Source organism: Falco peregrinus, chromosome 7 (assembly GCF_023634155.1).
Source record: "Falco peregrinus isolate bFalPer1 chromosome 7, bFalPer1.pri, whole genome shotgun sequence".
NCBI lineage: Eukaryota > Metazoa > Chordata > Aves > Falconiformes > Falconidae > Falco > Falco peregrinus.
In genome coordinates, this window is record NC_073727.1 from 46596424 (window position 1) to 46619628 (window position 23205).

At 40.6% G+C, this 23205-nt stretch overlaps 1 protein-coding gene and 1 non-coding gene across 8 annotated transcripts; both read left to right on the top strand.

The window, feature by feature from the left end:
• The first annotated feature begins 1152 nt into the window (after positions 1 to 1152).
• On the top strand, positions 1153 to 1223 carry TRNAG-GCC (transfer RNA glycine (anticodon GCC)). The gene has a single exon. It is a non-coding gene; the product is annotated as a tRNA-Gly (tRNA).
• A 242-nt stretch (positions 1224 to 1465) lies between these two features.
• KATNA1 (katanin catalytic subunit A1) lies at positions 1466 to 20233 on the top strand. 7 transcript variants are annotated; one of them, XR_008747986.1, is made up of 12 exons: positions 1466 to 1596; positions 6557 to 6731; positions 7439 to 7596; positions 9921 to 10104; positions 11689 to 11810; positions 13103 to 13208; positions 13548 to 13706; positions 14830 to 14956; positions 16481 to 16615; positions 16889 to 17015; positions 18062 to 18212; positions 19898 to 20034. XR_008747986.1 is itself a non-coding variant. In XM_055809441.1 (12 exons), the coding sequence occupies exons 3-12, from the start codon at positions 6561 to 6563 to the stop codon at positions 20094 to 20096; spliced, it is 1488 nt and encodes a 495-aa protein (XP_055665416.1). In that variant the 5' UTR covers positions 1514 to 1596; positions 2353 to 2416; positions 6557 to 6560; the 3' UTR covers positions 20097 to 20233. The 7 variants fall into 7 exon arrangements, 6 of the variants coding, with proteins under 6 accessions (XP_055665415.1, XP_055665416.1, XP_013160429.1 ...); XM_055809441.1 differs by lacking the exon at positions 18062 to 18212 and adding an exon at positions 2353 to 2416 and having other exon boundaries at positions 1514 to 1596; positions 19898 to 20233; XM_013304975.3 differs by lacking the exons at positions 1466 to 1596; positions 18062 to 18212 and adding exons at positions 1923 to 2219; positions 2353 to 2416 and having other exon boundaries at positions 19898 to 20233.
• The last annotated feature ends 2972 nt before the right edge of the window (positions 20234 to 23205 follow it).

Here is a 23205-nt window from a genome sequence, read left to right on the forward strand (position 1 = left end):
GTAAGTGCACATCTCAAACTGCCAATGCAGGAACCAGTGTCATCTTGCAGAGACAGCTTGCATCCTAATTCTTCTGCCTTTGGTTTGGAGGTGGGAGTACAGCACCATTTTTCGTTCATTAGCCACTGACAAACAGAGGAAAAGTAATCCCTCCAGCTCTCGGTAGCCAAGTGACGCGGTACAGTAAGACTTGGAAGTTTAGAAAGTCAGCAACGGCTTTTTCTTACAGCAAATATAGAAATGCTTATTTTAAATTCAGACACTTATTGAAGGGATAGGCTAAAAGTGCCAGTCTAACGATGTTAAATGGGTAAAAATGCAAGAGCAAAAGCATAAGAACAGATGATGGTAAATTTAATTAAAAGACTGCATAATAGGCTGCAGGTTTTCTGAGGTCACCCTCATGGACCATCATTAACCAGCTGCATTGTGCCCAACCTTTAGAGCCTATTTGTTGCTAAGCAGCTGAGTCTATTTATATGGGGGATAAGTTAAGGGACATCACACTGGGGGACAGGTTCCTGCGGCTTGCTGAGCTCGGTGTCTAGATTTCCTTAGCCCTGTAGTACGTGATGTGTCTTCTTTCCCATAAAAACACCCTTTATCACAGTTTGAAGAGCTGGAGATGGTCACAAAGCAATGAATATGTGGATAAAAATGGATACATGCCATTTACAAGGCAAAATTCATCTTTGTGAATTATGGGAAGTAACTAGCGGTATGAAGCCCCTTTCCCCTGACTGACTGTACTTCTGCTAAGCCCCCCCCTCTGTCAGGGCGGGCTCAGGCTGCGCTGGTAGCACCCCATTCCTCACCGTGCTGCATCCATCCCCCTCGGAGGTACAAACTTGCTGTTTTTCAGGCCTGTCTGTACTCTTGGGTCTCTTGTGCTGCACCTATTGCAACACCTATCAGCTCTCGCTGCAGTCCTATGTTAAATACAGTGTAAAACGCTGTTTCACAGCAACATTTTCAATGTAACTGTAATTCCTAAGATGGCCAAGGTGTCTTTCCACTGTCGTGATCCTTTGATGCTTCTCTACCTCTGGGAGGAAAGTTTAATTCCCCCATCTAAACAAATGCGTTTGTTCTCCAGCGCCGCCCGCTCTCGTCACGTTCGAGAGACGGAGGCGGGGAGTAGTCATCGACGGAGCATTGGTGGTTCAGTGGTAGAATTCTCGCCTGCCACGCGGGAGGCCCGGGTTCGATTCCCGGCCAATGCAACTTAAGTCTTTTTTTTTCCACCACTTCTTTGTTTCCCGCGTTTTTACTTCCCCACCTCCTTTTTTTAATTTTCCTTTTTTTTTTTTTTTTCCTAAAAAAAAAAAAAAAAAAAACGGTCGTCGCTGTCAGTAACGACGCCAAAACAGCCACCAACGTGCTGCCAGCTCGGCCGGGCAGCCCTCGGCCCCACCACAGACGCCGCCTCCCCGCCGCGCTGGAAGTGACGCAGCGGATTTACCTTCAAACTGCCGGCGGCGGCGGGAGGAGGCGGGCAGGGCCGGGGGAGGGGTCAGCGCCGCCGCAGGAGGAAGGAGCGGAGGGGTCGTGGTTGCGGGGAGCTGCTGCTGCGGTGGGGCTGCGCTCTGGAGAGGAGTAAGTGGCTGGGGGAGACCCGCGGTACCTGCCCCTTCCCCCCCCCCCTCCCCGGGCTGCCCGCCCCGCCTCGGTGCCCCCCAGCCCTCCCGGCGGCGGCCACCGGCTGCCCCTGCTCGGCCTGAGGCGAGGGGCAGCCCCGCGCGGCGCCGGGGACCCGGCGGGGGGAGGCGTCGGTTCCTCCGGCCCGGGGCCCGCGCACCGCTCTGGAGAGTGGGTGGCTGCCGTGGTGCCACCGTGCCCATTACACCGAGCTCGGCGGCCTGGTGTCACTCCTGGGGCTCGCGCGTGTGGCGCCCCCGGGGGCATCGCGACGCGGGGGCCGCCCGGTGTGAGGGTCCCCCGGCCAGCCGTGCGGGGCTGCGCCTGAGGCACCGGGGCGCCCGTGCGGACACCCCGCTGCGCTTCTGCTCGGCCCTTCACCCGCCACCTGCTGAGGTTTTTTCCTCAGTGGAGTAAGCTTTTGGCAGTTACGGCGGTTTTCTGCTCCACAGAGAAGCAGTAGGCACCAGTTGTAGGTCTCCCGTCTGCGGCAGGCGCGCCTGCATGTGCTGAGAAACGTGTTGGTTTAACATCGATCATCTGTCATTTTGAAAGAGTGCCATCCCCTGTGGAAACGGGGAGTAAGTAATGTGACTTTTTTAAAAAAGTCTTTTGAAAGGCTTAGCATTGAAAACATAAAATGATCTGCCAACGTGTATCTCTCTCTAATGATTTTTATATTTTTCTTAATTTTTTTTTTTTTTTCATAAATAGCAAGGTATGCTTATGTTGTTGGTTGCTGGCTATTTTTCTTTTGCTCCCGTTACTGCTAAATACGGTAAGTGGAGGAGAACCAGTTTGTTTAGTATCCAATAAGTCTGGCAACTCTCCTGTTTCCCAAGTAATTAACACAATCGCTTGTTGATACCGAATGTTGCTGGGAGTAGGTGTTGTGAAGAGTATTGAGTTGGAAGGGAGCTCAGAGGTGATGCAGGCCATGTCAACCGTAAAAATTGATTCCTGAAAGCTGTTACTTTGGATTTTTTCTCTTCTGGCTTGCAAAGAGAACTTTCTGAATTTTACATGGTTGCTTTGATGCCAGAGCCTGTATAGCAGGCTGAAATAATGGAAACATGTACACTCTGCCAGAATTCAGGCTCTGGCTTAGCCCAGATGTTAAGGTTGTACAGGACTCTTTGGAAGGATTTCCCTTGTATGGCTTGTGCTGTTCTCTCAGTCAGCAGAGTGGCTGGTGGGTCCCCTGTTGTAACTGATAGATCCCAACTTTAATCTTCCCACCCAACATCTCCATATCAATCTTTTATTTTTTAAAAGTTATGGGGAATTTCTTTGTGAAATGGGATTGATACTGCATTCAGTTACAGCTTCCCAAATTCTAATGTATGAATGCAAGCAGAAATTACTTAGAGTTGTTCCTTACAATAATTCCTTAAAGTCATTATGGAAAACATGATGTATCCCTGATGTTTTCTTGACGACAGTCAGGTTGTTATCTTTAAAATTAAATATAAAATTAAGTTCCAAAACCTCACTCTCAAAACTTCTAGGTACCTTGAACTTTTGTTACGTCTCAACCCCTGCTGCTCTGGGCTGTTCCAACTTCATAAGTATTTGAGGTGCTTGGAGCAAATGATAAAGTGTATTCTGTTACCAGAGGTGCATTAATTCAATGAGTTTCTATTGTGTTAATTTTGATAAACCATATATACTCACAGCTAGCGTGGAAAGTGAGTATTCTTACTGTGAAGCATGTGTGTTTATACACAGTGTAGAATTAAACTTGCAAGACAAAGTGCTTAGATTATTTTCCTTATATCTTGTTTGCTGTAAACTTTACAAGCTCATTATTATTTCAGTTGCTGTTGGAACATAGATAACTTCATTGGGCATGATTCATGGAAAGGTCATAGCTGATAAGTGCAGCCTTGCTGCTTTGACATCCTGTTACGTGATAGTACTTAGGTATTTGTAAATACTTTGAAACTTATTTTAAGTGGTGCAGGATTAGTTTTGTGGGTTTCTTTTAATTCCTTCAGGTGTGGTTTGACTTAGGGTTTGTGCATAGTCACACCTCTCCCATGTGTCTTACACCCTACTCTGAGCTGCCACAGTCTGCTGTGACTTTCTGCTGCAAAGTTTAATCTGGTTTCAGATCTGTACTCAAACTCTATTTTTCCCCCTATCTTGGGACCGCAGCAGCATGTTTAGTTACAGGTGCAGTAAGCCTGCAGACCCACATTAGTGTATCAGCCCTGACACTGCCTGTATTCTAGTGGCAGCAGCAATGGCATGTCCAAACGTAAGCAGAGTCAGCAGCTTTTTCTGCCCCACATGTACACTAGAGCCTTGTATTTGGAAGCCACTTCAAGCTCTTCTGCTCTTATGACTCAACGTGAAGCAACAAATTAAATTGGGTTTCTAGTTTAAACTAAATTCTCTTGCATTTTCAGTACAACTGATGAAACGGGTAGTTTCCTGGGGTTTCATTGGAATGACTACATTCGGTTGTATTGGAGGCATTATAGGCTTAAGTGAACACCTTTTTTTTTTTTCTACCCCTGTCCCCGTATGAAATACTAGGTCATTATTGTCATGTGGCTGTTCCTCCTTTCTGCCCTTCCTTCCGCTGTCTTCTGTCGCTTGAAAATCACATTTACTTTTGTGATGTGCAGTACTGTCATTTTGGTCCCAAGCTTTCATATTTTCCCGACTTAGCCTTTTGGGATTTTTTTAATTCTTACTATTTTCACATTTCCAGATGAAAGCTACCGTTACAAGTTTGCCCCCTCCCCGGTTATTTAAACAGAACTGCTGTTCTGCTTGGATTGCTCTACAGCATTCAGTGTAAAAAAAGTTATCTGACTTCTGTGTTTGAAAGTCTAGTTTGGCTTTAGTAACTTGCTATTACTTGATTTTAAAAATGTTTATTAGCATCTTGCTCAACTTGTGATTTCAGTAGTGTTAGTCATCGGTTTGAATTCTCAGGACAGGCAAACAGGTGTATCTGGTAGGATGAGCAGGAGTGGAAAAGCTTGCTCCTAAATACAGCAGGAAAAACTTCACTAATATCTGTGTGATGATCCATACAGCAGTTGCCAAACATCTTCAGGCTCTTTCTCCTGAGGTAAAAACCAACAAAACTCCCAGGTCAAACTGTGTCTCCGAAGCCTAATTAGCCTGGAATATAGTAGTCTTTGTAGTTGCTAGTGACATTAACTATATCAGCTTGTAGCCGTGATGGCCAGCTCAGCAAGTTTCTGGCCAGAGTGAGATTAGATGGTGTGGCTTCTTATGATGGCAGGTTTCCAGACTCAGCCCCACGGGTCCCTTCGGTTTGGATGGGTGTGGGCTGTCACAGCCCTGTCTTCGGTTCTGCTGCTGCCAGAGTTTTTGCTGTTTGGACTGAAACTTTTCACAGCAGTTATCTGCTTCAAGGGAAGCTGGGGAAGGAAGCAAGAAGGTGTTGGCTCAGGAGTGGATCAGCTGTGCGTCCGTGCATAAAGCTACTTGGGAAGGGGGCAGAAACGGGAGTGGAAGTCTTAAAATGTGTACAATGGGGAACTAGTATTTTAGCAATAGGTTGTCTGGTGTGTGCAAAGTGTGCCTGCTGAAACCTCTGATAATGCATCCAAACTTGACCCTGACCTGGTCTTGAAATGTGTTCAGTCTTAAATCTGTATTGCGTCGGTGAGTTTAGTACCTCTTACATTCTTTAAATAGTTGATCTGTATCAAGTATGCTTCATCCCAGGGCTTAGCTGTAATTGCATGTCTGCAATTGCTTCTTTCTGGTACTGGGTGCAGGTACCAAATGAGAGCGAGACAATTCTCTTGCAGGCATGCTTATGTAGCTATTTTAATTTTTTCTGTGCTTGGCTCTAGGAAATTAGGAGGAAACTGGGGGTATTCGTGGTTTGCAAGAGGCAGGAAAAGTGGACACAGTGCAGCTGTTTTAGAAAAAAGGGGGGATGGGATGTGTAAGTAATGGATAAGCACATAGGATGACTGCTCTATGGACCGTAGTGACTGTGAAGAATAAGTACTGCTTCCACTTATTACTGTATTTGTATAAATAATAATTCTGTGCTATTCTAAACTAAAAGTGCAGATTCTGCTAATGCTACAAAGTAGAAGTGGTCATAGTCCATGATGTTTGCTCAAAAAAACTCTACCCACTGGTGGGGAAAAGTAGCGTGGTTTGAACAAGATGTTAAATCAAGTGGGTAGCTACACACTACATGTTTAATTGCAGACTTTCCTTACCTTTCAGTGATAACTTAGCAACCCCAACATTCATGAAGAGTTTCTTTTTAAGTGTAAAAATGAAGGTGATAGGAAGGTGCAAGCTGGGCATGGAAGATGGATATTTGTTTCAAAGAAACATTAAATAAAACTGAAGAATTGTAAAATCAAACAAATGGAAAAATAATGTTCTCCATGATGCAAAATCAGGCCCTTAAACTTATGCATGGAATGTTAAGGCAAAAAAAAATGAATAAAACTTCATCTGGAAGAAGGGCTTTGGTTTATTGTTTGTTGGGGTTTATTAAGCCACAGGCCATTATAATATGGACGATGTTGTGGTACCAACAGTAAAATACCAATTTATCTCACAATAGAATAAATAGGGAAGGAGAGTACTGGGCCTTGCAACAGTGCATTTAAATCTGCATATCTCATATATGCCTTTCAACAGAATCTTCATTGTATGAAACAATTCTATGAAGTAATACGTTTATCAGTAAAAACTTCACCATGAAGAGTTTGATTTATAGTAATAGGGAAAAATTATCTTTTTATATAGATGATATTTATTCTAGGATCTTTTTCTAACCAGTATATTTCCACCTTCTGTATTTTGATATGCCAAATGAGGTAATAAGCATATGAAAATAGTTGGAAAAATTTGTTCTGGTCCTGGGATTATTTTTTTCCTTAATATTTTTTTTTTTTTTCAGCTTCATGTTGAACATGAGCCTTGTTATGATCAGTGAGAATGTAAAGCTGGCCCGTGAATATGCCTTACTTGGAAATTATGACTCTGCGATGGTCTACTATCAGGGAGTTCTTGACCAAATGAATAAATATCTCTACTCTGTCAGAGATACGTATCTGCAACAGAAATGGCAACAGGTAAATAGTACTTTTCTGGGACATTCTGAGGGAAAAACATCAAAGTAGCAAAAATTGTCTTATCTTATGGTAAACAAAAGTATAAAAATACTTACACCATTCCCTGATAAACTGTCGTCCTGTTATATATAGGCTTGTTATTATATAGACTTATTTAAGTCTTTCTGATTTTTTGCTCTGACAATGACAGAACAGGCAGTGGAACACAGCTCTGGGGAGCCAGTCCACTCTCTGGCTGGTCAGCTTCTTGCTGATAAGTGCCCCTGTTATGCTGAAGGGTTTTTAGGCTGGTATCATTTTGAATAATCTTATTTCCCTCTCATTGTTTTCGGAGTGTGATGTAGATCCTTAATAGAAACAGTGTTGTGGCTACCATGTTAATTTATCCTTAACACAAACCATCTTTTTTTTTATTGACGTTCAGTCTCTTAGGTTGCACTCTTTTCTGTCATACTTGTTTAATATGCAAAATTTGTCAAATCCTCTTTGGTGTTAAATCCAAAATCTATTTGTTTATTCTCTAAGTGTGATGAGGAAGGCAGAAAAACCTTCTTAATATCTGACGTGCATTATTCTTGTCTATTGAAGTAGAGTCGGGTAGCTTGTGAGACCTTGTGGAATCCATTTGGGCATTACATGGGCTTGAACAGAGGACTATTACAAACTTGCTTGCAATGTGCTTAATCTACTTTATTTTTTTTAATCAGGTTTGGCAGGAGATAAGTGTGGAAGCTAAGCATGTGAAAGACATAATGAAAACTCTAGAGAGTTTTAAACTAGACAGCACTCCGTTGAAAGCTTCACAACAGGAATTACCAGCTCATGATGCAGAAGTCTGGTCTTTGCCAGTACCTGCTGAGCGTAGGTAAGAGGGAACCTGAAGACTTAAAATGAACGTTTATCAGGGCAAAGTGTGCTTTGACTTCGGCCTGTTATTGTGTAATTTTTGTTCTAGAAGTGAGATGTGTAACACATAACACCAGCAGCTTGCCTCCATTTGTAGTGAAGGAGATGCCATTTTGAGGCAACCTACTTCAGAACATTCTGGGGCTTTAATCTTAATGTAGGCTTGACTAATGTAAAGCTACTTTTTTTCCTTTTTTTCTTTTTTTTTTCTTTTCTTTTCCCTGACTTAAGATGAGCTAGTTATTCTGTGGAAGCTCATCTCTATTCCTGAATTGATCTCATCAATTTTAAAATGATTCTGCATGTAGCTGATAGAAAAAGAATGAAGATATATTAGCAGGGTAACAGTAAAATCTAGAAGTGTTCAAGCTCAGTTTCCTTTCTGTAGCAGGTGGTTCCCTGATCATCTTGGTGAACTGGTCAGTTAGGCTAGCATAAACTCGAGGGAAGGGTTGGGAACAAGCAGCCGCAGGCCAGCCTCCTTATTTTAGATGTCATTTTGAATTATGCTGGGTTAGTGTCTGTGAAACCAAGGCCTTGCAGTGTAGCTGCTGCTGAAAGGATAGTCCTCCCCGCCACAGTTGTCTTACTTTTTTTTCATTTTTGTCTTTGTCGGTGTTAATTAGCTGGTTTGGGATGCTAAACCGGCAAAAAAGACACTTTTGTGGGGCTAGTATTTCTTTTGTTTGGCCTCTGGTTTTTTTGGCTTTTGATGTTTTTCTTGTTTTCCTGAGCTTAGCTCCTTGAACTGGTTAATGGAAAGGTTTTAACACATGCCAGTGGTGCATGAAGGAGGGAACAGTAGTGCATGCAAAGCAGACGTGGAAATGTGCATTTTGACAGAAAGTGACTATTAGATCAGCATAGCTGTGCTGTCAGACTGTTCTTTGAGGCTTTGAACTTACAGCACAGACAAGTTCAGTCTTTGCGGCTACATTTTTACTTTTTTTTAAAAAATGTATTTATTTTAAGCCTGCCTTCTGAAGGAAATGGGTCTTATGTGATCACACTGTTTCTGTTTAATCTCATGTAATAACTTTGGAACACTGCTAGCCAATTTCATTCAAACCTTTTGGAAGAATAGTCTGGGAGGTAGAACTTTCCTAATGTTTTGAAGCTTTCTAGTGAAGAGATACACAAAGTCATCTTTCTAAGAAAGGAAGTACTTCAGAGAACTGGTTTTTTTCTATTTATCTTACCAGCTGGTAAAGTGTTGAGTTATGGTAGCAAGAAGAAGCCACAGTGAAAACTTGGGCCATGTTGTGTTGGAGTAACCACAGTAAATTCCTATACAGAGATAGCAGAGCTCACAAATTTAGGTGGAAATTAGATGTGTAATCGCATTATTGCTTTATCTTGAGCTCTGGAGTGGAATTCAGAGGTGGCTAGCTGTTCATAAATAAAAGTATAGGTTGGTAGGTGCTCCATTTGGAGAGTGAAAATACGTTCACCATATGATCTTATCATTAGCATATTCATGTTGCCTAATATACATTTCACCCTGAAGAGATATGTTCTGACAAACTTGCTGCTGTGGATAAATTAAAGAGAAGTTATGGGCAGGTACTGGATTCTGATATATCTTGAATGATATGTCAAAACACATCTCCTCATTCAAGTAAATTCTCTCCAAATCGGAGTCTTCTGTTTTCTGTTCTTTAGAAATATCCCTGAACATAAACTTGACTGATAGCTTATTGATGCTGGAATTTTATGCAGGCCCATGGAAAAAGTCTACCTGTGAGAGTAATGGATTTATATGGGGAAGAAACTGAATTTTAAAAAAGAAATCCATAGTGCTAATCATGATACTGGTTTATTCATATGTGTTTCTAAAAGTACTCTAGTTTCAAACAGCTGGAGGGCTCACATACACATTTTCTTTCCCAAGAAGCGAAATTAAGAGGAAGTGAAGATAAAACTGTCCTTCCCCAGAAACCTTTAAGTTTCTTTGGGTAGGAGGGTGAGGACTGTTGTGATAAGGAGAAAATATATTGGGAATTTTTTTGTTTTGTTTACTTTTTGCTAAGCTCTGTAATACTAGAATTACTTTTATTTATGAAATATACAAAGCATGGAGTTTGTTTTAAGCAAATGAGCCCTGAGCTTGTGGCAAAAAGAAACTTTTTTTAGTGACTATCTAAAAATGTCTGTCTTGTTTCTGACATACAGATTTTTATCATGAGCAAAATGGCTTTTCAGTTTGTAACCACTTGATTTGGTTATGTAGTGCTCACCAGTGACTTTACACTGAGGCTTTTTGCATATGTTACAACTAATTAGACCTTCGCCAGGACCCAGAAAACGTCAATCTGCTCAGTGCAGTGATTGCAGAGGTCACAATAATCGTGTAAGTGCAGCTGTCAGAGGCCCTCACCGTCCATCCTCTCGAAATCCCAATGATAAAGGGAAGGCGGTCCGCAGCCGGGAAAAAAAGGATCAGCAAAATAAAGGAAGAGAGGAAAAGGTAAGCTTGCAAATAACTTCGTGAACTCAGTCTTGCTTTCTTAGTATTGAGTGTACTATAGAATTGGATGACTATAAAATGTTTCTTGTGTTCAAGTCAGCATGCTGATTTGAATCTCACCTTGTAAGGTATCTTTGTTTTATGGACAGTCATGGTTATGGATTAATAAAAAAACCCAACAAATTCGCATTTGGAGGAAGTGATCTGGTAAATGTGGGCTTGTTTACTGCAACCTGAAGATAGTTTTTTAAAATTATACCACTGAATTACTGAAACTGAGCCTGATGGAGCTCATTCAAGATGGGATGTCATTGTGGGTTCTTTAATTGCTTTTGTATATTCTGGACAGAGGTTGAATCAAGTGTTCCAAAGCACTTCAAGATTTATTTAGGAGACCTGTCTTTTTGGTTTGTTTGGGGTTTTTTTTGTTTTTTGTTTTTTTTGAGATCTGGTATTAGCTCCAGGCTCTTTACAGTTTAATACAAAAACCCAATGTACTTCATGAGAGAGAATGATCTATGATCTCTTCTTTGCAATCAGTGTGCTTTAATTTTCACTTGTGCTCTGGTATCCATAAATTTAGCTGATGACCAGAGTAAAAGATCATACTGAAGACACTAAATTCATAGTTTTCCAGACTCTGAATAAATCAAATGTCCATGTAACAGTTTGTTAGCTTCAGCAACTTCATGTTGTGGCAAGGTGTCATGGCCTGTGGAAACAGTATAAACTACAAGGGTGGAACTGTTAAGCTATGTAAGCTGCTACTTCTGTTAGGAGCTGTATTACACTGTCTTTGATAATCCTCTCTCACTAAGAATATACACACACAGAGACAGGATAGGTCTTTTTTTCTTTTTTACAGTTGTTCAGTCATCACCAGTGCTTGCTGTTAAGTGTATAAAAAAAAATGGGGTATGTCTAGTGCATTTTATTTCCTTTCAGTTGCATGGTCTCTGCTGTTTGAGCCCTTTGAACTGTGTAGCTTCTTTGCTTCAGCTCTACTGCAGAGCTGCTTCTCTGCTGTTCTTGTCCATGCTTCAGTATCAGTTAATTAGCTCTTTTACCTCTGTGGTCTTCCTGCAGATCATCTTTGGTCATCCTACATGTGGAAGTCCTGCTTAATTATTTTTTACGTGTGTCCCCCATATATATGACATGTTGATGACACTCACAGGGTTTGAGATACTCTAGCTCAGTGTGACACTTTCTGATCCAGTCTCACGTATAATTCCCCCTACCCAGCTGCTGCCTCAGATAGTTTTCGATTTCTCCAGGAGAAGAGGCAAACACTGGTATAGTGTGATAGGCGTGTGCTGGTTTAGTTACGTACTAAAGCAAAGAAACTGCCTCAGTTTAATATGCTGGCTTTGGTGAGAAGGAAATAGGACCAGGGCAGTAGAGAAAGTCTGGGTGAACCACATAGATCCTGCAGTGCAGCAGTCATGTGGATGCTCCCTGATTTTCATGCTGGTTTATGTTGCTGCCTTCTAGAAATAAGATGCTATTGTGGACTTGTTATAAAAATCCATTAGTAGCATAGCCACGGTTAGGTATTTACATTGTTATATCCTTTATATGTAGAACAAATCCACATCTGAGATTGCAGAGTCTGAACCAAAGAAATTTGATAGTGCTGGATATGATAAAGATTTAGTGGAAGCTTTGGAAAGAGATATCATTTCTCAGAATCCCAACATTCGATGGTAAGTTTGGATATTGCTGACAGTTTTTCTGAGTTGTTTCTTTTTCCTCTTATACAATATGACAAGAATGAAGTATTTTAGCATATGCTTACATATAAAAAGTTACCTACGCATTTTCTTTACTCATTAAATAGGCAACTAAACTTGTGTAGCTGAATATTTTTACAACTTTTTTTTCCACCCATAGATTCACAGAATAGTTTGGATTGGAAGGGACCTTTAAAGATCAGCTAGTCCAACCCCCTGTCCAACCTGACCACACGAAGCTTCTCAAACTTTTCGAAGAGTCCTGAAATAAATTTTTAAGATAATTTTTTGCAATGTATAAGAGTCTAGTGTCTGCCAGTGCCTCTTCATTTAAAAACCTGCCTTGCTTCCCAGGGGCATACCAAGGTAGAATACCAATTAACAAAGAAGTTATGTCAATATAGGAGTATGTCAATATAGGAGACCTTTGAAATCTTGCTGGATGTGATGTGACCGCAGTATAAAATATAACCATGTGCCAGTACCTTTACACAAATGTGTTAAATATTAAACCTTATACAAAGCTTGTTTTGTGTTCCAAATGTTTCCAAGCTTAGGTGGTTTTCTGAGGATTAAATGAGAAAAAAATCTTCTGGCAAATGAAGTAGGCTTTAAAAAAACCCTGAACAATCCCAGAAACAATTTTGCATGCGTGCAACTGTCATGTATTTCAGTTTAATATGTAAATATGTTTCAGTTTTTATATTGAATCTTAAATTGCACCTTCAGATTTGAAACTAATTCTCCATCTAGCTATGTTTTGAAACCAAAATACTGGTTGGGCACATTCTGGTAAGTGGAATGCCCTGAGACCAGCCTATAAGGTATCTTAAGAGTTAATACATCTGTAGCTCTGGAAAAGAATTCTAAAAATTCTTTTTGATTCAGCTACATTTACTACTCTGCAGTAAACTGTTCTCGTAACAATGAAAACAGCCAGCCTCTCTGCAAATGAGGGCAGCAGCATCTGTAACTAGCATAAGTTTAACCAGCTTGCCTTACACTGCTTATTCTTTCTGTGAATAAAGCAACAATGCTCTAGTGAAATAGTTAATGTGTCTCTTTGCTTTTGCATCCAGCTGGAGTCTACTAGCCACGTCAGCTGTAGTTGTTGTAGGCTTTTGCTAGTAGAATGTAAATAAATCCAGCTCATTTTCCTGAATTATGGAAGAGCTGTTACATTACAATAAGTTTTAATTGCATATTGTTTTGAGCTGTGGACTGATTCTTTTGCAGCCTGTCTGAATCTTTCTCTTTCTTGTCAGGGATGACATTGCTGATTTAGTAGAAGCCAAAAAGCTGCTTAAGGAAGCTGTAGTTTTACCGATGTGGATGCCAGAGTTTTTTAAGGGAATTAGAAGACCATGGAAGGTATGAAAAAATCTGATCCTGTGATCATAAGTAGGATTCTGAGATTGGATCTTGGCGGAACAAGACATTTCAGGTGTTTTACAGTTTATATAAATTCTTTCTACTTTTGAGTAACAAAATTTGTGGTCAATAGTACTAACAAAATAAAAATGTCAGCCAGATAAATACACTGTCTTCAGCTATATGTTGTAAGTAAGCAATAGTAATTAATTACTTACCTTTGAATAACTTTTCAAGGGAAAGTTTACATCTGGTATTTTGATATTACACTATTAAACAAACTCAAATTGCCAGTGTTATGATTCTTTTCCTAAAAGTGGTTTTTTTTCATTTTAATAGGGTGTGCTGATGGTTGGTCCTCCTGGTACTGGAAAGACCCTCCTGGCAAAAGCTGTCGCCACTGAATGCAAGACTACTTTTTTCAATGTTTCTTCTTCCACACTTACCTCAAAATACAGAGGAGAATCTGAGAAACTTGTTCGTCTGCTGTTTGAAATGGTGATTAAAGTTTCTGAACATAAATAGTGAGATAATGAAGTAGAAATTACTTCTGGAATAGCGAAACCTTGCCAAGGTGTAGAACTCTCAGCATACATAAACAGCTCTCCAAGTTTCAAACACTTTAGGACCTCTGATTTGGCCACGTACATTGAAGAGATTATTCTAAACAGCTTTATAAAAACTGAAAAATGAGGTCATCTTTATTTTCATGTTAGCTAGTTACATTAGAGGTAGCTCGCTATAAGCTGATGAGTTTTGTAGAACATACTTGAATGTAAAACTGGAGATGAAATGTAATTGCTTTCTGGGTGAGAACCCGACTTCGGCTGTGTGTGTTTTGTTGTTGTTGTGGGTGGTTTCTTGTTTGTGCTTAAAAGAAGTGGACTTCCAAACTGTGGCTGGCTTCAGAGCACGTAACACTTGAAATTGGCTGAGAATAGGTCGTCTCTTCTCACGTGTTACCGGGTTTGCCTGCAGCGTGCGCTGGGGTGCCCGGTACGGAAGGGGGCAGCAGAGTTGCAATTGCAGTGGTCAGAGGAGTATGAAAAGAAAAGATCTTTTACAACATAGGTTGATAGGCATGATATCAACTCGCTTGATATGATCAATCAAAAATGCATATACACAATGGACAGCATCTCAGCTGCTGTAGGGGAATAGCTTTTATTATTGCCGATCATTGTCTTTGACCCCTTGTTTTCAGAAAGGTTAAGGAAGGTTATTTTGCAGTTGACCTGTTCTTGGACAGGTTCCATATCATGGTGTCCTAGTTTAATGTTCGTCCTAGCTTTAACTGAGTTCTTATTCAAGCATTCTGTGATGACTCTCACAGTTATAAATATTATTCCTAATGTGTAAAACTGCCTTTAGCTTATTAAACATTTGTTTATAGCCCTAACAACTATAGCACTTTCCCAAAAACTGTTCTGCTCAAATGCTATTAATGAATGCACAGCTGGTTTATAGTTGTGGTTATAGGAATGGAAGACTGGATAGTTTGATACTTAAGAGCTGATTCACTCTGGGGTTAAACGTGTCATTAGTCAGTTCTGAATATGCTATTTGTTAAATGTAAGTAGGCTGCCATTTCAGTTTCTGTTTTATCTTTTGCTTTCTTTAGGCTCGATTTTATGCCCCGACAACTATATTTATTGATGAGATTGACTCTATCTGTAGTCGCAGGGGAACTTCAGAGGAGCATGAAGCTAGCCGACGTGTGAAGGCAGAACTGCTAGTTCAAATGGATGGTAAATAACTTGATCGCTGGGAAGTGCTGGACTGGAGGAAATTTGAGGGGGGGGGGGGGGGGGGAAAAGTAAATCAAAACCTCATTCTTCAGAAGCAATTCCTTTGAAAGCCTTACATACAATAGGGTAAAAAGATAGAAGTGCACTACTATTCCAACTGTCAGTGTGGAAGGAAAAAAAGATACCAATTATTTAACAATCTTCTAGCACATGAGCAATGATCTTATATTACTTACTCAGAATAATGAAGACTCAGTGGAAAACACAGTATTTCAAAACTGCAAAAGGAAGAAAGTACTGATTGCTCCTCTCAAGTCTTTACCTAGCATATCTACTCACTTCTCCAAGTAAAAAGTGTTTCAAAAGAATGTCACCTGCTCCAATTTAAACTTCAAAGGCAATTGTAACACTTAACTTCTTCGGGTTCTCTTTTTTTTTTTTTTTCCCTAAAGATAAAAATAAAAAATGAAGGCAATTTTTTATAGATGTGGCTGTGAGAGTTTTCTTTTTAAAATACTGAGTTCATTACAGCTATTTGGTTAATATTTCACAACAAAGTTTAAAAGTAGGTAACACACTGCAAAGTTGCCGTATAGAGGCATCCTTTTTATGCTCTGGTGAGCAGAGAGGAGCACCTGAAAAGTGCTTATCTATGGAGTAATTTGTGGTAGAATTCCATGAGTCAGAAGATTTATATATTTATTTCTGCTTCTCTGGTGTTGATACCCTTTTATGTTTGTCTTTAAATAGCTGCAGAGCTGTAATGCTGCTCTCGTAACTCTAGTATGTGCATAAGCTGATTTTATTAGTAATACTATTCGAGGTCCTTCTACTTGAGCATTCATAAATGGTGTTTTATATGCAAATTTTCAGGCAGACTAGGTACAGCGACTATTCCATAGCCCAATCCTATGATGGTAAGCAAAAAAAGTAAATGCAGAGAGTAGCAGGTTTAATGAAATTAACTTCCTCACATAGCAGCAGTTTCACATTACTTTAGAGATGGAGGTGTTCTCGTTGCTTCTGAGAAGCTGTGATTCAGTCCACCAAATTTAAACGTTCAAATTCAGCAGTTTGTAAGAAGCCACTTGCATATGTGAAACATTTGACCTGAATTCAGAAGTGAAGAAATGCTGCTTTTGTGTGGCTGTTAGTGAATACTGTTGGGGGGGGAGCAGTATCTTTTTTGGTGTGGTGATGGTTTGGGGGTGTTATTTTGGTTTTCCTCACACGCTCTTGCAGAACATTGATGTGAAAATTCACACACTGTAATGGCAGAAATACAAACAACTCTGCTGTAAATCCATTCCAGCTGTGATAGAGGGGAACTTCCTGATGTGAATTAAGTTAAGTCTCCATTTTCGCTTGCAGGCTATCATATAGATGAAAAGCTGACTGCACTTGGACTCACTGAAGTGCAGTAGTAAACAGCTGCTTTAATACTCCAGAATTGTGGATATTCTCTCTATACATGAAATGTCACAAAACATATGTATATTTTACTCCCTCTTTTCTCCAATGCAGGTGTTGGAGGGGCTACTGAAAATGATGATCCTTCCAAGATGGTCATGGTACTTGCTGCTACTAATTTTCCTTGGGATATCGATGAAGCCCTAAGACGGAGACTAGAAAAAAGAATTTACATTCCTTTACCATCAGGTATGAAGACTTGGGGAGAGGAGAGGTTGAAAAGACTAAAATCTAAACTTATCAATATTCCTTTAGTTCTGATCACCTGGTTGAAAAATCTAATAGATACGTGTATACTATTTCATTTATGAATTCAAGGCCATGTTAAATCTAAACATTGAACATTTACCCTTGTAGCAAGTATAGTCTTTTTTCTCATTCTTCTCTCTTATCCTTCTTCAATTCGTTACTTATCTTCTGAAAGAAAATTGTATAGACTCAATTTTTTTATGCTTGGATTAGCAAAAGGTAGAGAGGAACTCCTGAGAATAAATCTGCGAGAACTGGAACTGGCTGATGACGTTGACCTTGCAAATATAGCTGAGAAAATGGAGGGTTATTCGGGTGCAGACATTACCAACGTGTGCAGGTATGTTAACTTTGCATCATTTGTGTTACTACTGCTAAAAACTCTTGAGAAAACTGTTTGTAAAGTAACTTCATTTACATGATTAAAGTTGTTGGATAAAACCAGGCTGTAATTTGTCTTTTATGTATGGCTAAAAGGTGAAATGCTGCATTAATATTTGCCTAGATTTCCATTTGATATTTTCCTGTAGTAATGGTGAAGAGCAGTTGCAACATAGCAATCTAAACAAGCTGTGGTTTAGGTAAAATTCCATGTTCCTTCGTATACACCAAATTCCTTGCGTGAGGAATATCCACAGGATGGTAGACTTGAACTTGCAGAGTTGCAGTCGTACCACTGAGGTTATACTACCTAAGCAGAACAGCTGTGTGTAAGAGACGATAGTGGCAGAGGCCAGAAAAACTAAAGTAAAAATGTGGAGTGGTCTTCCTTCACAACACAGAGAAGGTATACCATATTGTGTGATAGTACAAGAGCTGCGTACTCAGCACATTGGCTTTACTGTGAGTCCAACTTCAGTTTTCTTCTACCTTCTCCATCTCCCATTTTCCTCAGTATTGTTTGCATAGTCATTTGTGGGCCTGTTTTGTAATCTAGATTCCTGAAATAATTGACTAAAAATACCTGCTAACCTTTCCCCTCATCTTTTCTTTAAAAAATTGAAAAGGAAAGGAAAGGACTGACCTTTTAAGAGACTAATATTGGTGATCTGGTTTACATCTGAAGCTTTGCACTGGCATAGTAGTTGCAGCAGTGGCAAACTATGGAATCAGCAGTAAGGGACAAAGAACCAAAGCTTCTTAAGACGCGGTCATCATCTAATAAGCACCTGTGTAACTGTGCTTTCAGGCTTTGGTAGCACAGAAGTGTGGCAGCGCAAGGCTTGGGCTCCTAGTTGTGCCCATGCAAGTGTTGTGGGGGCTGTACTTTGAACAGGATAAGAGAACTGTTCTGGATTAAAAACACCTCCTCAGTACTTCTCTCAAACACAGATCCATTTCTTGCCTTGATTCCTAATACAGCTTTGCAAACATTTGTCCGCACAGCTGACAGGACAATGTGCAGTGCTGCAGGGATCAATACGAGTAGCCTGTACACAAAACTGCCACTAAAGGGGTCGCTTAAGGCTGAACTAAGAGTTTGGAGCCTCAGTGCTGTTTCCTGAACAAACCTTACACGGTGTCTGGGAAAAGAATGGTATGTTAGTTGCTCTGAATCAGTGTTGTGCAGATTTGTTTCATCTGTAGGTCTGTGAGATGAATTTGTGGTGGTTTTTTGCTCTGTCTTGATGTTGGTTGTGCTGCGAAAGGAGTTTGTGCTAATAGGTTCATGTTACATGAAAGAGAGTTTATTTGGCCAGCTGCTTTGTGAGTTTCAGCTGCAGTTTGTCTCCACTGGTCTGTTCAGTGTTTGTTACTTGTCATTCATTTTACACTGGATACCAGTGCGCTTGTTTTAAAAGTCAGAATGCTTGTAATGTTTTTCAATTGCTTGCTTATAGAGAGATGCACACACACTCTGTTGGGTTTTATTTTTTTAATCAAGGTCCATTCGTACAAATACTATTAAAAAAAACCATGCAAAAGCAAGCAATCAAATAAACAAAACCCACAAAGAAACACCGGAGTCTTTAATTTGTGGCAGTCTCCTTATTGAAGACAGAGGTAGCAGCAACCAGAAATCCAGACAAACTGTGGTTTGGATGCGCATGATTTGAAATTAGTAAGAAAGTACTTATACTAGCCTGTGTATTTCCACTTCGTTAATGGTGTCAGGAAAACCAGATTGTAGATATGATTGTTTCATTTACATTGAGACAAAAAACCATGACTGATTTAAAAATGCTTTGTATGGTTCAGGCTCACAGTACATAAACATGGTAAAATTCAAACTTGTAGGCTGTAACAGTGCTTGCTAGCGACACAAGCAAAACTTAAGAAAAAGTGAACCAAGAACTTTGGTTTGCTCAAATTATTCTCCTATCTTAAAGAATTTGATGTGAAATCCAAAGTTGCTGAACGAGAGTGAAAACCAGTCAGAGGTAACAACACAGTTCCTTACAGGCAGCATATAACCATGGAAAGTGAAGGTAAAACTTGATTTTTAAAAGACATTCCAGGAAATCTAATATGCAATTTAGATGCATTTTATATGTGAGTATAAACTGAATCATTGTTTTGAGTGGGCTGTGAAGGTTGAAAGGCCTTTGGAACAGAACTGAGCCCTGCTGTGGGTTCCAGTGGGTGGCTTCCTATTTTTTGAATATAGCTTTGGTGCTTCTCCAGGCACTGAGAGTGCATTTGAGAAAGCACAGAGAGCCGATGTTGGAATGACTGTGACACATTTGTAAAGACACTTAATGCTTATTGAGGCCAGAAGTTTGAAGAGCTACAGGCTGAACGGATTCTGTACTTTTAAGAGTTAATGGTGAATGTACAGGTTGGAGGTAGATGCTGTTGACCTCTCTGTCTTTGAAGCGGGATTTCTGTTTGGACCAGGAAATGTTCCAGCCTTTCCTCCTACGTGCAGGAGAACCAGAACCATTACTTAGCCTTGTTCCCATTAAAAATTCTGTAAATGGCAGCTGCATCACAGGCATGCAGTGGCATTAGAGGAACTAGTCAGTCCACCTCTTTCACCTAGCTTGTGAATAGTAGTTGTTCAGGGATCCAGTGAGAATAAATCCATGTTTGAAAAATATGGGTGGCATGGTATTGTAGGTTGTACAAGCACTTGGAGATCTTCCTGTAAAAGCTTGCATTCAAAAAGATACAATAATGAATTGTAACAGCTTAACTGGAATGGTATGTTGAGCCTTTCAATCAACTGAACTTGCCATTCTGTATTGAGTAACTTTTTTTTTTTTTTTGCATCCTTAATAGAGATGCATCGTTGATGGCTATGAGAAGGCGTATTGAAGGGTTGACACCAGAAGAAATAAGAAATCTTTCCCGAGATGAAATGCACATGCCAACAACTATGGAAGACTTTGAAATAGCTTTGAAGAAAGTTTCTAAATCGGTATCTGCTGCGGACATTGAGAAATACGAGAAATGGATAGTTGAATTTGGATCATGCTGAGTTGTCTTATCTTGAAGAAGCCACCTTTATGTCTTAAGCTTAGAAGTAATAAGTAGTGTGTCAGCGCACTGCGCGCTCTTTTTAACTTTTGTAATTTAAGAGCAACAGATGTCTAAATAAATTTTTTTTAAAATGCAGATTCTGTCTAGCTGTCTTTGAACTAGCTCAAAAGTTACTTATTTTTCTCAAATGCAAAAGATACTGATGGGATCTGCTTTGATCCTCACAATTTTAAAATTACTTAAATTCAACTCCTGCATCAGAGGGTTTACTCTTGGAAAAATAGCTATTATACCAAAAGCCCAGTGTAGCCCTGCTAAATGAGTAAGGGATGCTGAGAACTAGAAATGGGGTGAACAAGATGCAGGTATATAGATGGTTTTGCTAGCTGATCGTAGAGAATTCTACCCTTAAACTCTTTCTTAGTTATTAGTAAAGAACCTACTCAAAGGTTGAGATTTAGAACAGCAACCCTTGCATTACGAACAGTCAAGTCGATTCTACTGAAGTTTAAGCAAGTGTAGGATCATCACTGGTTTACAGTATCCATTAAGTAACATTAAAATACAATCAGCCAGAGCAACTCTGTGCAGCCAGCAGTGATGCACTGTCACATGTATAGTCTCCTTGTAAGTCTGAGGGAAAACAAAAGCTTTCTGGCATTAATTCCAAAGTACGTTTTTCTTCCTTGACTGTACGGAACTGTAAGCTTCAGAACTCTTGACTGGCAGGTTGGGTCCCAGTTTACACCAGTAAGTGTAAGGCTGGTATTTATTCTGGTGAGGCAGTGCGTGTTTGTGCTCAGTTGGTTTCTGCTCATAACCCTGACCTTACAATTGATGTAAAATCTAAATTCTCTTTTTGTATTATTTGACAAGTGGAATGTAGAAGCAGCTCTGTGAGGGTGGTTCTACAGTGACCATTTAGGTCATAATTTTAGATTTTGCTCAACAGTGGTCATTGTAACTAAAACATCTGTAACTTCTATCCATCCATTTTTTTGGAAACACTTCCTGCTAGTTCACCTTGGAGCAGCTGGCTGCAGTTCTGCTTGCAGCTAAACTTCATGCTTTTTCATGAATCAAATATGTCTATAGACTTGTTTCAGCTGGCAGAAACATGCTGTATGACACTGGCTTGGAGTTCTTGCTCATGTATCTCAGATGCTGCCAGGCAGGTGGGAAGGACAAATGACAATGAAAAGTTGCAGTCCAGGTAGAAGGCAAATGTGTCCCAAGTTGTGTAAATGCCATTATCGTGAACATCTTGTTTATGTACTTAAAATTCACCACAGTGTCACTGAGTCACTGAGTGACAGCTGAACATGCTGAAAAGGGACTTGAGCAGTGGCTGTGGTGAGACGCTCTGGCAAGGCACCGAAATGCAGGTACTGCTGAGGGCTCCCGATTCCCTGGCTGGACCTGGCATGATGAACCCAGCAATGAAGAAGATCAAGCGAGTATACGGGTATGTGCATTTAGAGACTTCCATCTCCAAAATTAAAAACAAATGTACCTCTTTGCTTTCAAAAGGTCAGCTGTATATGTCAGTTAAGAAAAAGATGCAGTGTTTTGAAGAGCTTGGGTTTTGTTGTACTTACCTGTTTGTATGTTAGGATGGATGTGTAGTTGTCAGCTGTGTTGCAGGAAGAGATGTCTTCTCATAAATCAATTCCTTGCAAGCAAACCAAAATACTTGTTCTGTTACTTGAGTACTCAAGAAGGGAAAGTAGGCAAGCTGTAGTCCTTGGAAGCAATCCAGTAGGGGGCCACTTAAGCCTGATGGATTTTTGAGAATTTCTGAATTAAACCTTATTTTAAAAGCAGTAGTTTAGTCCTTCAGCTCAGCCAGCCCTGGTTACTAGAAATGAGCACCTGTGTAATACATGGAAATGGGGGTGGGTGGGAAGCAGTAGATGCTGAATTCATAGCTCAGAGGCTCATTTGTTTTGGAATGCAGAACGTGAGGACACCAAGCTCTGCTGCTGGAATTCTTGTATGGAGGGAAGGGCCAGCGCTGGCTGACTCCCAGTGTTTAAAAGGCAGAGGGAGGGACACCTGAGCTCCAGCTCGGTCGCACAGCTGTGTTGTCTGGCAATTACAGTGTTCAAGGTTTGCACCATTGTTTAAATTTAATGTTGTTAACCTGATAGTGGTATTTCTTTCCTTGTGCCTTGTAACTTTGTGGAATACAGTACAGGAGAGGGTTACTTGGCTCATGGAAATTGGCCAAGTTGTGAAGCAGCACCGACACTTTTTCAGGCTTAGCCACTCGTTCCTGTTGCAGCTGTTTGGAGCAGTTAAATCGCCTTGTTGCTGTGCAGGTGCTTGGTTTACAGTTTCATAAGTAGGGATGCAAAGAACACGTGCTAACAGCTGCCCAATTTCCATCCACAGCACAATTCACACTGTGTGCAGTAAGAACTGTTGTTCCATGTCCATCCTACTCTTTCTTTTTTTTATTTTTTTTTATTTTTTTTTCTGAAGAAACAGCTAAACTTCAGCCTTATATATCGCTTCTATTCCAACCATGTTAATGAAGGGGCCAGGGCTATGTTCATAAAGGGAAAGAACATTAATTTCCACATACAAAGAAGAGCTTGTCCACAACTGAAGACTTGTTCTTGTCTGTGCAGTCACCATTCCTTTGCTGGCGTCTTAGCAGTTTCCCGTTTAGCCATGGATGACTACCCTTTGTCATGTTTTCTGTGACTAAATCGCACTATTACCTCCCTAGCTCCTAGCATCAGCTCTGCCTTACATGCTTACATTACTGTCACAGCAGCTCTGCATAGCAGGGGCCCACGGGGCACAGCCTGGGGCTCTGGCCATGCCAGCCCCTGCCCCTGGCTCCTGCCCGGTGGCTGCAGCATCCGCAGCCCCCTCCCCACCAGCTGGGGCATGTCCCCACTTCTGTCAGCCTGACTCAGACGGGCATCAGGCAAGTGCTTGGGATCCTGTGCTCTGACAGCGCTGAGCTTAAGGAAATAACAGCCAAGCACAAAGCCACACGGTGCTAGAACAAAAAATATTTTTTTTTTAAGAAACAAAAAGGTGGGGGGTGAAGTAGGGCTCCTTGGCCTGACATGCCCCACAAGCTACTGGAGGGT

Excerpts from the sequence above, each read along its gene's own strand:
- KATNA1 (XM_055809440.1), top strand. The coding sequence starts at position 6,561 with ATGTTGAACATGAGCCTTGTTATGATCAGTGAGAATGTAAAGCTGGCC. Across the intron at positions 6,732-7,438 it reads TGCAACAGAAATGGCAACAG|GTTTGGCAGGAGATAAGTGT; the intron begins GTAAATAGTACT and ends TTTTTTAATCAG. Across the intron at positions 16,616-16,888 it reads TTACATTCCTTTACCATCAG|CAAAAGGTAGAGAGGAACTC; the intron begins GTATGAAGACTT and ends TGCTTGGATTAG.